The sequence below is a fragment of the Camelus bactrianus genome, chromosome 17 (assembly GCF_048773025.1).
Source record: "Camelus bactrianus isolate YW-2024 breed Bactrian camel chromosome 17, ASM4877302v1, whole genome shotgun sequence".
Classification (NCBI taxonomy): Eukaryota; Metazoa; Chordata; class Mammalia; order Artiodactyla; family Camelidae; genus Camelus; species Camelus bactrianus.
Genome location: NC_133555.1, coordinates 3980003 through 3991868, shown reverse-complemented (window position 1 = coordinate 3991868; position 11866 = coordinate 3980003). Strand labels below are relative to the sequence as shown.

Here is an 11866-nt window from a genome sequence, read left to right as displayed (position 1 = left end):
GTGGTTTGGAATGACAGAACCAGAAAGCTGGAGTATTAGTAATAAACATTTGAAATGTCCATCAACTGATGACCGGATAAATAAAAGGTGGTTTATCCATACAATGGAATATTTAGTCACAAAAAAGGAATTAAGTATTGACACGTGCTGGACATGGACGAACCTTCAAAACATGCTGAGTGAAAGCAGCCAGGCACGGAAGGCCACGGGTTATATATTTAGGAGAAATGCCCAGACAGGCAAATCCATATAGGCAGAGAGCAGACGAGAGGTTTCCAGAGGCTGGGGGAGGGAAGGGACATCGGGCTTGCTGACAGGAAAGGGGGCTCTACTCCGGGTAACAGAAACACCCTGGAGTTAGTGATGATGGTTGCACAACACTGTGAACGTACTAAAACCCACTGTATTGTACACTTTAAAAACGGTTAAATGAATTTTATGTGAATTTTGTCTCCATAAAAGAAGTCAGAAAAAACCCAAACACTTGAGGTACCACCTTTACTGGGATCCATTATTTCTGTGACTCTCTGAACAACCTAAGGTCATCACTCAGACCATCCTGATGGGCCACATTAACGTAGGACTTTTGTTAAGCCAGGCTCCATTTAAGCAATTTCATGCATTAACTTAATAATCATAACAACTGTGTGAGGTAGGTACCACTGACCCATTCTAAAGAGATGAGGAAACAGATGGGAGCCCAAGTGTAAGCCTGGAAGCCACCAACTTTTGAGAGGTGACTAGGGGTGCATATGGCCTGAGCTGCCCTGCTGTGTCCACAGGCCCATAATCCTGGAGAAGCTGGGAGGGGACCTGACATCAGGCCCCGCCGCCCACCACACCAGATGCCCCAAGCTTGGTGCTGGCCCTACCCTCCAGCCCCAGGTATGGCAGGGTTGCAGGGCTCCTCCAGACTCTGTGCTGCAGTGTTGGGCACCCTGTCCACACACCTTACCCTTTTGTTCCCTTTCATTATCATGTGTACGTTTCTCTCTCCTGTGAGGGTCTCTACAGAACCTTTTCTTCTTTGTGCTCCTCCCCAGCACAGAGCTTTGCACTTGGTGAATGCTACTTTGATGTCTGTTAAATAAAATGTGATCGGAAGTTATGAAGTGGGTGTTTTCCTTGGGGGTGGTTGTAGCCAGTTTTCCTGTTCTCTGTTCAAAATCCATCCTTCTCTAAAAAATGAAACCCACTAAAGTGGAAACAACCAACTAGCTCTGCAGCACACTGTATCCTGGTTCTGTTCACACTCCACCCGACAACAAGGGTAGTCTTCCTAGAAATTTATTTTTAATTTATTAAATTAATTTAGTTTTCAAATGGCCATTGATAATTGAGGCTTAACAATTTAGGGTTTTTTTGGTTTGTTCTGTGAGTTCTTGATAAGGTAAACATTTCAGTATTTGAGCCATACCATTATAGTACCTGTATTAAAAAATGGCATACCACTTAAAAGGTCCTGTCCTCCAGCTGGAAGATGAGAGATGGGTAAATACTTGATTTTTCAGAGGGATCAAGGCAAATGCATGAGCTGAAAGCCAACACCCTGCAACAGAACTGCAGGTGGATATTCATATTAGGTTATGAAATGGATGCTAGGGTTAAACCTCCAATTCCTAAAACCCAGCACAGAGTCATCAAGCACACATGATGACAAGATAAATACTGTGTGATACTGTTTATATGTAGAATTTAAAAATTACAACAAACTAGTGAATATAACAAGAAAGTAGCAGACTCACAGACAGAGAACAGACTAGTGGGTACCGGTGGGGAGCGGGGCGAGGGGCAACATGGGTGGAGGACTGGGAGGTATAAACTACTGGGTGTATGACAGGCTTAAGGATGTATGTACATCACTGGGAATATAGCCAATATTTTGTAATAACTGTAAATAAAAAGCAACTTTTAAAAATTGTATAAAATTTAAAAATTAAACAAAAAGAACACATGATGAATCTTATTTTTCTTTGTGGGTTAGCAGTTTTTAGTAAAAATATTTTTATTAATTGACTGCCTAATATACCCTATACTATCTTTTCTTACATGTGTGACTGAAAACTCTTTGATTGCTTCTTCATACAACAATTGTGTGATACCGTTTTCCATAAAAAGACAATAGAAAGTCTAATTTTCCCTCACACAAGGTTGAAAGAAATTTGTTTTGTATTATTGATAATTTAGAAAAGTTTTTTCATCTTCAGATCACATTTCATTATTGGAAAAGTCATATACATTTTTAGGATTGTTGTCAAATAACAATTTATTAAAAAAAAACAACTCAAAACATGATCCAGCACGTGCAGTAGCGAAGATCTACCAGTGGCACACATTGAGAAAACAGACATCAGGTTTCTAGTTGGGCTCATTAAAATCTACACACCTGGAAAGGTAGTTGGTTGTGCTTAATGGAATTGTTAAGAATCAGAGGACAGAGCAATGTACAAAAAACAAGTTTGAAAACTTCAAAGCGTTTTAAGATAGACTTAATTTTTCATGATTTTCCCAAAGCCAGTCATGATATTTATTTAACTTATGGTCTTCAGGGTGTACCTGGAAGAAACACAACCATTAGGAGACAGAGGCCTTTATGTAAGTTAGTCAGAAATACACTTTTTAAATTGGCTTTTTAAAGATACAGTTGGGGAACAGTGCCTTATGAGAATATACCTGAAAATTATAACCTTTAACCTAATGGGATTCATGAATCCTTAAAATTATACCTTACATTAAAGTATTCCTTTACAGCTGACAAAGCGTTTTCCAATTTGGTGCTAGTCTTCACCAGGACCCGGGGCTTGGGGTGGTGATAATGTGCGTCAAGTGTTAATATGCTGTTTTCCAGAAGGAGGTTATAGACCCTGAGAGTTAAATGGATTGCTCAGGTCACAACAAATGGTGAAGCAGGGATGGGCTTGGACAGATCTACCAGCTGAATGCTTCAGGGCAAGTCACAGACTAAGTGGGCAGTGTAAGCAGGCTAAGTGGGCAATGCCCACGGCTGCGAGGATGCCACCCGGATGCCTGTGGGCTGGGCACAGCGCACTCAACAGAATGGCAGCCAAAGTAGGACCCACTTAGTACAGAAGTGGCCTGAGACCACTAGGAGAAACCCAACCAGTGTGCACCCCATGCCCAAACCTGCCTGCTTCCCTTCAGTGCTCATGACGGGACAGGAGAAAACGCCACCAGGCCTAGAAACGGCATATGAGTGGGAATGACAAGAACCGGGCCAGAAGCGGCAACTGATGGAGGTTGGTCAGCGTCTGCAGACTTGGGAGCATCTGTGGATCCCCTCCTGCTGTTAATAACCCCACTCAGCACTGCCCCTCAAGCCTGGAACAAAACTGGTTGTGACTGTAAAGGTGTGTGTGTCCAAGGAATAGTTTTAGCCCTAATGGTGGACTTACTCTGTCTTGGGGACAAAACGTGCTGGGGCATCATGGCTGGGAGTGGCCTTACCTGCTTCCACTCATTGACGCAAAAAATCCGGTAAGAGTCGTTGCCGTACTTGCCAATCCCGTGAAGCTCGATTGGATACTTCCACTGCTTCGTCAGATACTCATCTGAGAACACAACACCCACCTATCAGGCCAGCCTCTAGAAAAACACTTCCCTGAAACGGAGAAACAGCGAAAGGGAGGGGAGAGAATCTGCTCTCCTCTGCGTTCCTGCAGCGCCCACCCCTGAATAGACTGCTCACTATTACTGTTTTGTGTTGAGCTGATGAGACAGAGGTAATGTCCTTGAGGTCAACTGGGCTGTCTGCTTCACTGACTTCTTCCTTGAACCCTGCCCACAGGGCATGACCCAGTGCTAGGCAAAGATTCATTGCCTGGGTCAGTGGGAGACTATGGTCTGGGGCAAGCGAGCTATTTCCAAACGCCTTCGGTGCTTGAGCTGAATGACCTCTACTCATGTAGCGTCTGAGGACATTAAAGTTCAAGGTGTGGCGCTCTTGCCCAGGCACAGTTTATGCTTTTCCCTTTAGATATGTGGGAAGGTACCTGAGAACTTGATAATGGTTTTTGCTCGAAGATCATAGAGACCGAGGGGCTTAAGAAGTTCAGAAACATCTCTCCAGTCTGCCGCTCTTGCCACCTCAGCTGAAGGGTACTTCTCCAGGAACTGCCAAAGCACAGGGATCGCCATCCTGCCTGCGAAGTAAAAACAACCGTGTGATGGAGGACAAGCCTCCAGATGGGCTGATTTTAGGTTCAGGTACTGCCTTATCTAGAAATCTCATATAGAGGGGTCTGTCTGTCTGTCTGTCTGTCTGTCTTCCTTCCTTCCCTCCCTTCCTTCCTTCCTTTCTAAACCACTGATGAGAAGACATTACCCCAATCAGCAACCACACTCAGAGTCAAAAAATAGCATTAACCTATTTGGTTAACAGTTCAAATTAAGCTGAAACCCGGCCTTGCATGATACCAGTTTTTAAATAATCAGATCATCAGATAACTGGTGTTACCCAAAAGCATATGGAACACAAGGTGCCAATGACATTAAAGAAAACATCTGGTGAAAAAGCAATGCTTCTGTACGTGACAGAGAGAGGAGGAATGTTAAGTAACTGATTTTCATTGATGACCAAAATGAATTTGGAAGTAGAAAATGAATGAAAATCTGCTCCTTAATGCTCAAAAGGCTGTTGGACGTCATCTAGTCGAAGCCTCTCACAGGTGAAGAGTTTGAGGGCTGAAGGAAGGGCTTATCTGAGGTCAAAATCAAACTCGAGCCCCACGCCTCCTAATCGGCCACTGCTCCTTCTCCTCATCACACTGTCTCTACTAAGGCAAAGATGAAGAGAATCCACAAACCTGAGGTCCGATTGAGAAATATAGTCGCGATGAGCAGCTTCCAAGGATCGTGAAAAAGTGTTTCTTGGACGAGATTAAAAGGTGACCGAGGAGGTGTCCACTTCTTAAAGGCCTTTCGTCGTGGGGGGCTAAGAGCTAAACAAACACACTGCGTCAGAGCTGAACACCGGGAATAGTTAAATTTAAAGTCTGGTTTTCTGACTGGAAAAGGGATACCTTCTTTGTTGTATTTGCTGGAAAAATACAGGCTTGTTTTCCTTTTTTCTATTTGTGTCCGTGGGATGGTGTCTTCTGAAAAGGAAGAGTGAACACTGTTTATAGAATCTATGGTTTAGCTTAAAGAAATATTCAGGGGTGCAAATAATAATAACACCATCACCACCACACTACTACTGTAAAGCATGCAGTAGGTGTCAGGCACCTTTCCAAGCAGTTTACAAAAATTAACCAATTTAATCCTACTGATGACTATGAGCTCGGTAGGTACCATTTTACCTCCACTTTACAGATAAGGAACCTGAGGTACAGAGAAGCTAGGTAACTTGCCCAAGGTCACAGCTAGTAAGTGTCAGAGTTGAAATTCTAATCCAGGCAGACTGACTTGAGGTCATGCTTTAAACCATTCTGTTATACCAGTTCTCTACGGTTTATGTCAGAGTTCACTGTAATGAAAAATTGGAAATAATACAGAATATTTTATTTTGGCAGGGGAGGTAATTAGGTTTATTTATTTATTTTAACGGAGGTACCGGGGATTGAATCCAGGACCTCGTGCATGGTAAGGAGCACTGTACCACTGAGCCATACCCTCCCTCTAGAGTATTTTAAACTGCGACCCAGTTGTACAATGTGGTCATTGAAATATTTTGAGACTATATCATGAATGTTTTTCCCATGTCATTAATTTTCAACTGAAAAAAGCAATATTCAACATATGATCTAAATTTAATAAAGAGAAAAAATATGATACAAAGATTAGAATGAAATAAACCACAATGGTATAATGGCTGTTGCTAATTTTTCTTTTCTCCTTTACTTTTCTACATTTTCCAAATATTCTTCAGTGAATACTTTTACCAAAAAAAACCCCAAAAAACAAACAAACAAAAGGATAGATAAAACAGAACCTGCAGAAAAACCTAAGATCTGGACCTTTTTACATCTGAGGCCACTACCTCCTGGGAAGTTAAGTGAATTTACCAGACTCTTTGACCACCATTATTAGGCTTCTCAAGGTTTTAAAATCATCACATTTAATACTCACTATAGCCATACCCTCTAAATTTGAATGTCAGTTAGTAATACTTTGCGTTTGTATAGCGTGAAGCCACTTTTTCACTTCTCATTTTACAATATTCATGATATGAAAAACAGGACTGGTGAGGGTTATTACCTGTATTTTACATGAAGACTCTAAGGCTTAGAAATTAAGCAACCATCCCAAAACAACAGTGGGATTACAGTAGACTGGGGTAAGTATCCAGGTCTCCAGATAATGAATCTAGTGTCTTCTGCTATTCTAGTTTGAATAGACAAAGCCTGTAGAAGGTAAAAAAGGGTAGAACAAAAGAAACTGCCCTTACTGGGTACCTGTTAATTTCTTCTGTGGGTTCCTATAAATAACTACGGACTAGCCTCCTTTATTGCTAGGAGACTAAGCTCTGTTTACTCAGCAAATTCTGAAGTCTACCATTCCATTCGATGTCTATTAACTACAGTAAGTGGACCGTCTTATGTTGAGAACTAGACTTCTTTATGCATAGGATGAATAGGATACTTCCATTTTAGTCACAAAAGGATGTTTTTGATATTTTATATGCCCATTATACTAGCAATAAATCTCAAGGCTTTAGGAGCTCAAAGTCTTTAAAGTACAGGCTTGAAGAATTTTAATACAGTTCCTAGGTCAATATAGTCCCGTTCTGTTCAAGTTAGAGAAATTCCAGGCACAGGAAAGATATAAAGTCATGAGGGGCACCAAGAGCAGGAACCAAGCCTAACCCCCTGTTCCACCAATTTGTCCAGCTGTCTCCCCACAGGACTTTAAGTAAAATTACTATTCTTTTTAAAGGAGTTATTCATTATACCACTATGGCACAATGAATAACTAATACAGGGCTGCTCAAAAGGTCTCCTTTTTATTTCTTATTCACTGAGGTATTATAAAGGCAAAATTGCTAAGCTCTGAACTCTGTATTAAGAGCATATTACAAATAATAGATGAACTATGTGATTACCGTTTTGAATTATTTAGAGCTCTGAAGCATTTTAGAGAAGCATTATATTACAATAGAAGGTAAAAATGACTAGGATATACACAAAATTAAATTGGAAGCCACACATCATGTAATAAATAGCAGGAGGGGTGCAGAGAGACTATTCTCGACCAGTTTATGTATAAAAGGAGTCTCCCCCAAACCTTTTCACAAGTGAAGACTTTTCCTTCCCCCTAAAGTTGTAAGATTACTGGCTGGAAAAAAGGGAAAAAGGAAAAGCACCGTTGAGGACAGTCCTGGGTGTTGCACCAGGGAGCAAGGGTAGCAGCTGTTAATTGCACAACTGTCCTCTGCTGGGGGCACCGAGGCAGTAGCCAGCAGATTCCTCCTCTGCCATAGAAAGGGCTTAAAAACCAGTTAGATCAACTGGTAGTATGTATCTGACATGTGGCCCTATTTCTTTGTTCTAGTCCCACATCCTAATCAGGTTCAGGCATGAAATGCAATATCCTCATCACATGTTTAACAGCGCTCCAGTGCACTGAATACCTTGAGACGGTTCCACAGAAGTAGAGTCTTTCTCCGTTTGTGAGCAGCTGTCCATTTCAGAGCAACATTTTGAAACGTCAACATGCAAATGTTCCTCCCTTTCCCCAACTTCTACTTTTGTTCTTACTTCCTCAGAGTCTAAAAAGGTGTCCTTGTACTTCCTGTTGCGTTCTGCTTCTTTGGTTGAACATGATTTGTTTGTGATACCAGAAGTGATTTGTTCAAAGTTTGATCCTGAACTCGGTGATTTTTCTTTACCAAGCCTCTCTTCCTCGTAGGTCACACTGAAGGTCTTGTCACTCTCTTTGGCATCAGAAATGCAACAAGCTCTATCAAGCTGACTTTCTTGTGCAACAGGTTCGTTCTCAGCATCCACTGCCTTATTATGCACAGATTCTCTTTTTCTGTTACTTTGGACAGGATCTGGAAGACTCTTCTGGCACCTGATTTTAGCTTTCTTCTTTTGGGTTCCTTTCAAAATAGTCTCCTTTCCTTTGGACTTTCTAACCTTTCTGGAGTCAACATCATTAACACCCTCATCTTCTTTCAAAAGCAAATGAATGGAAGTAAAGTCAGATAGTCCTCTGCCATCTTGCAATTCCAAACTACCACTTGGCAGAGGAAACACATCTTTTTTCCACCTGCTTCGTGTCCTGAGGTTCTGGTTTGAACTGTTACTTTCCTTTAGCAGTCGGGATGTCAGAGCTGCTGTGCTTCGATCTTTACATCCTGACTTGGTGCCCCTTTTAGGAAGTACAGTAAAATCAAAATCTTCTGGTTTAAGAGAAGTCTCTCCACTTTTGTGAAGATAATTAGCAAGTGAACTTTTGGATCTGAACTTCAGTCCCTGTGGGCTAGAAAATGATATTAAAGAAAACTTATTGCTAGTAAATAAAAGTGTCTTTTAAAAAGAACTGGACAACAATTTCAGATTTTCTAACTAATAATTCCCAAACTCTCCCATGGGCATTTGTCATTTAAAATAAAAAACAGTGATAAAATGATACTTTTAAGTTGTTTCCTCTATGATAATGTAACATAATTTTACAAATATAACTTAAGTGCAACCTTACCATTAACTATTCACAGTAGGAGAAAGTGTATTTGCCCCCAAATCACTTGGTATAACTAATCAGTGACACTCAAGGAACAGAATCCATTATGATTTTATGGTAAAAATGGAAGAAAGCCAAGATTCCTGCTATGCTTTCCCGTCACCTGTCTAGACAAAATGATTTGGCTGTACTATCTTTACCACCTTGCATACTCACCTTATAAAATAAACGTCATATCTTCCTGCTGTTTTCCCAGATAACCGCTGCTTCACCACTCTTTCCCATCCGCATGGGACGGACTTACGGCACTCTGTCACCGCTGTACCACCAAACTGAGCAGGAGCAATTGGATCTTGTGGCAGGGGGTTACACTCACTGCTGCTTTTTATCATCATTTGCTTCTCGTCTTCTCTCGCTCTTCCTGATCCCAGAGCAACACCTTCCTCCCTGAAAAAAAGAAAAGACAAATTACGCGTGATTAGCTCATTTAAAATTTATGTGATTCTGCTTATTCAATTTCAGTCCATGACAGAGAAGAACCACATGGACTATTTGGACTATGGGAGAGATTAAACTCAATGTGGACCAGTCTTGCTATGAGAGTATCTCCCTGCCCTCCAATACATTCCTGTCCTCCAACATGGGTTAAAAAGCGTTGGAAATTTCTGCACAGTGAAAAGCTCAAACTATTTGTTAGAAACTTGTTGTTGTTGTTGTTAATCACTGAATAGGGCTGGTATAACGATTTCTGGTGACACCTGGCATAAGTCTAAAAATATGAGCCAACAGCTGAGCTCTTAACCGGGGAATCAACAGAACGGCTTAAAGGAGTCAGTGAGACACCCTCTTCCTCCCCAAACAAGTGACATAAAATTTTTTTATATATGTGTGTTTTTCTAGGGGGACAGTGTCTACTACTTTCATCAGAGGTTGTAATCCTCCAAAAGGTAAATAACTTCTAACACAGAATTTTCAAATTCTCTTTCATTCTTGATCTGATAACCTTGTGAGGTAGGTAGGATAAGGCTTACTCTCATTTTATTGATAAAATTGAGTGACAGGGAGATTAAGTTACTTGTAGAACTGATACCAGAAGTTAGGTCTACTAAATCTTGGTCTAATACTTCTCCCCTGTACTACTGTTGAAAACTTCAGTAGAGTGTATCCTAATCACTAAATCACACATTTTAAAAGTTGGATGGGTCTAACCAACTTCTTACCTACAAGTAGGGAAAATAAGCAAGAGCTAGTGATTAACTAGAATTAGAATCAAGGATCTCTTTTGTAATTGGGGTTAAATAATTTTGGGGAGCTGGGTGGATCTTAAGAAATTACATGGTTCACAATTTTGGAGACAAGGAAACTGAATCCTGGTGAAAACAGTACAAACTTTAAAATCAACAGACTGGGTTCAAATCCCATCTCTGCCATTTACTAGCTGTGTCCAAGAGCAAGTTACTTAACCTCTCAAAGTCTGTTTCTCCATCTGTAAAAAGGAGGTAGTATCTCTTAAGGTAGTTCCGAGTAAATTTTGGGAGTTAAAAAAAAAAAATAGGTAAATCATCTTAGCCCCATACCACTCATACACAAGTACTCAACAAATGACTGCAGCCTCGTTTGTTCTCAGAGGACTCATTTCTGGGGCAGCTCTGGCTGCTTAACATGACATCTCCAAGGTCTTCCTAGTACTCTCCAACCCAAGCAGTCGTCTCCTGCACTGGAAACCTCCCTGCTCTCCCCAGCTCCCTGGTCATTTCGGGAAACGACGTTAGGAGCAGCCACGACCGACCCCACCGGGAAGGGTACCTGAGCTCCAGCCCCTGCTCGCAAGAACTAACCCTGCGGGGCCCGATGTCTCCGTGGATCCTAGGTGAGAAAGGCCCACCCACCTTCTACTCCCCCGCTCCCATTTACAGGTGGTGAAACTGAGGCCCGAAAGGGGACAATAACTTGCCGGAGGTCACACGGCCGGTCTGGGACTGGGCGCTCACTGGCGGTGAACGACGCGGCAGCTCCGCAGGCGTCCAGGCTCGGACTCTCCATCCCAGCGGTTCCCCTCCAGCGGGCTGCGCCTGCTGCAGCGGACCAAAAGCGTGCAACGCCCTACGTGTGGAGTGGAGTAAGACGCGAAAATTTCCTTAGCTCAGAGCGCTGGGCACAAACCAACAGCTGGAAACAGCGATAGATGCCTCATCAGCTTTTCGGCCGCCCCCCGACCACAGCCGCCATTTCCACGGCTCAGCCAATCAAATCCTTGGTCGAGGAAGACGCACCGCCCCCCCGCCTGTTCCGACCAATCGCGCGCACCCTAGTTGGGCGGACGCCTTCCGGACTCCCGCTCCATCTTTCTAGCCCTCCCTTTCAGACGTGCGCACTTGGAACTCTCGGCCCGCGCGTAGCTCACTGCGCATGTGCGTTGCCAGGGGCAGCGCAGGTAGCCAAAGTGGCTTGAGGAGTGAGGAGGCCTGTTGCTGAGGCGGGGAGGAGGGGCCCGAGGCGTGAGGGAAGCCGAGATGAGGGCCGTTCTGACGTGGAGAGATAAAGTCGAGCAGTGGTGAGGAGCGGGGCGGTCCCGGAGGAGCGGGAGGCCGAGCGCCAGCAGGGTGGCGGGGGCGTTGGCGTGAATCCCCGGGGTAACCGAGGGCAGCGGCCTGCGGCCTGGACTGAGGGCACTGGGCCCCAGGTCTGTGGGCCGCAAGGTCGCCCCCGACCCCTGTGCGGTGGAGAAGCTGGGGCCTGGAGGGGGAACCAGGGGGTGTATGTGCCTCGCGTGAGGTGCTGGCCTGTCAGGCGGTTTCACAGGTAATCACAGTCCGCTCTGGTTCCCTCACCCGGAGCCGTCCTGGGCTCCTCACCCCCACGGCTGCGTTTCTCCAACTTCACAACTGTTTCATTGGTTTTTTGTTTGTTTTTTGTTTTTTTCACCTTCACAGCTTTTGCCACATCTAGTGTTACCTATACTCTTGTTTGCTTAATTTTTTCCTCTAAATTTTCTCGTATTTTCGTTTAAATATGATTTTACATTCTACAAGGAAACTTTATTACTCCGTTGATGAAAATTCGTATCACTTGCGCTAAATGTCAGCTGTAGAACTTCAGGCAGGGAGAGACAAAACAGTGCTAACAAGCCGTCGCTAGACCTCTTGCCAGGGAGCTTGCTGTCTCTAGAACTGGAGATTGGCAAGTGAGGTCGGAGAGGTGCTTGAGATGAAGAGCATCAAAC

The 11866-nt window shown here is 43.3% G+C and overlaps 2 protein-coding genes across 9 annotated transcripts in view; one reads left to right on the top strand and one right to left on the bottom strand.

Moving 5' to 3' along the window:
• Nucleotides 1-1666: 1666 nt before the first annotated feature.
• Nucleotides 1667-10899, bottom strand: MBD4 (methyl-CpG binding domain 4, DNA glycosylase). 4 transcript variants are annotated; one of them, XR_012499818.1, is made up of 8 exons: nt 10594-10899; nt 8860-9086; nt 7589-8442; nt 5040-5114; nt 4824-4958; nt 4011-4160; nt 3466-3619; nt 1667-2864 (listed from the first exon to the last, which is right to left on the bottom strand). XR_012499818.1 is itself a non-coding variant. In XM_074344298.1 (8 exons), exons 1-8 carry the CDS (start codon nt 10684-10686, stop codon nt 2479-2481), a joined length of 1716 nt encoding a protein of 571 aa, XP_074200399.1. In that variant the 5' UTR covers nt 10687-10899; the 3' UTR covers nt 1667-2478. The 4 variants fall into 4 exon arrangements, 3 of the variants coding, with proteins under 3 accessions (XP_074200399.1, XP_074200400.1, XP_074200398.1); XM_074344298.1 differs by having other exon boundaries at nt 1667-2556; nt 3466-3569; XM_074344299.1 differs by having other exon boundaries at nt 3466-3569; nt 10594-10898.
• A 107-nt stretch (nt 10900-11006) lies between these two features.
• Nucleotides 11007-11866, top strand: part of IFT122 (intraflagellar transport 122) — a 63450-nt gene continuing 62590 nt past the window's right edge. The window contains exon 1 of one of the 5 annotated variants that reach the window (XM_074344296.1): nt 11007-11197. In XM_074344296.1, coding sequence (XP_074200397.1) covers nt 11157-11197 — 41 coding nt within the window. In that variant the 5' untranslated portion in view covers nt 11007-11156. The remainder of the gene's footprint in view (nt 11198-11866) is intronic. The other 4 variants (XM_074344293.1, XM_045515357.2, XM_074344294.1 and 1 more) reach the window with 4 other exon arrangements.

What these genes read in the sequence shown, in the direction of transcription:
- MBD4 (XM_074344297.1), bottom strand. Translation starts at nt 10,686, where the DNA reads ATGGAGAGTCCGAGCCTGGACGCCTGCGGAGCTGCCGCGTCGTTCACC. An exon ending in GGCCGTGTGACCTCCGGCAA is followed by an intron (nt 9,087 to 10,593) that starts GTTATTGTCCCC and finishes TTTTTCAGGGAG; the next exon opens with GAAGGTGTTGCTCTGGGATC. An exon ending in AACCATTATCAAGTTCTCAG is followed by an intron (nt 3,570 to 4,010) that starts GTACCTTCCCAC and finishes TTGTGTTCTCAG; the next exon opens with ATGAGTATCTGACGAAGCAG.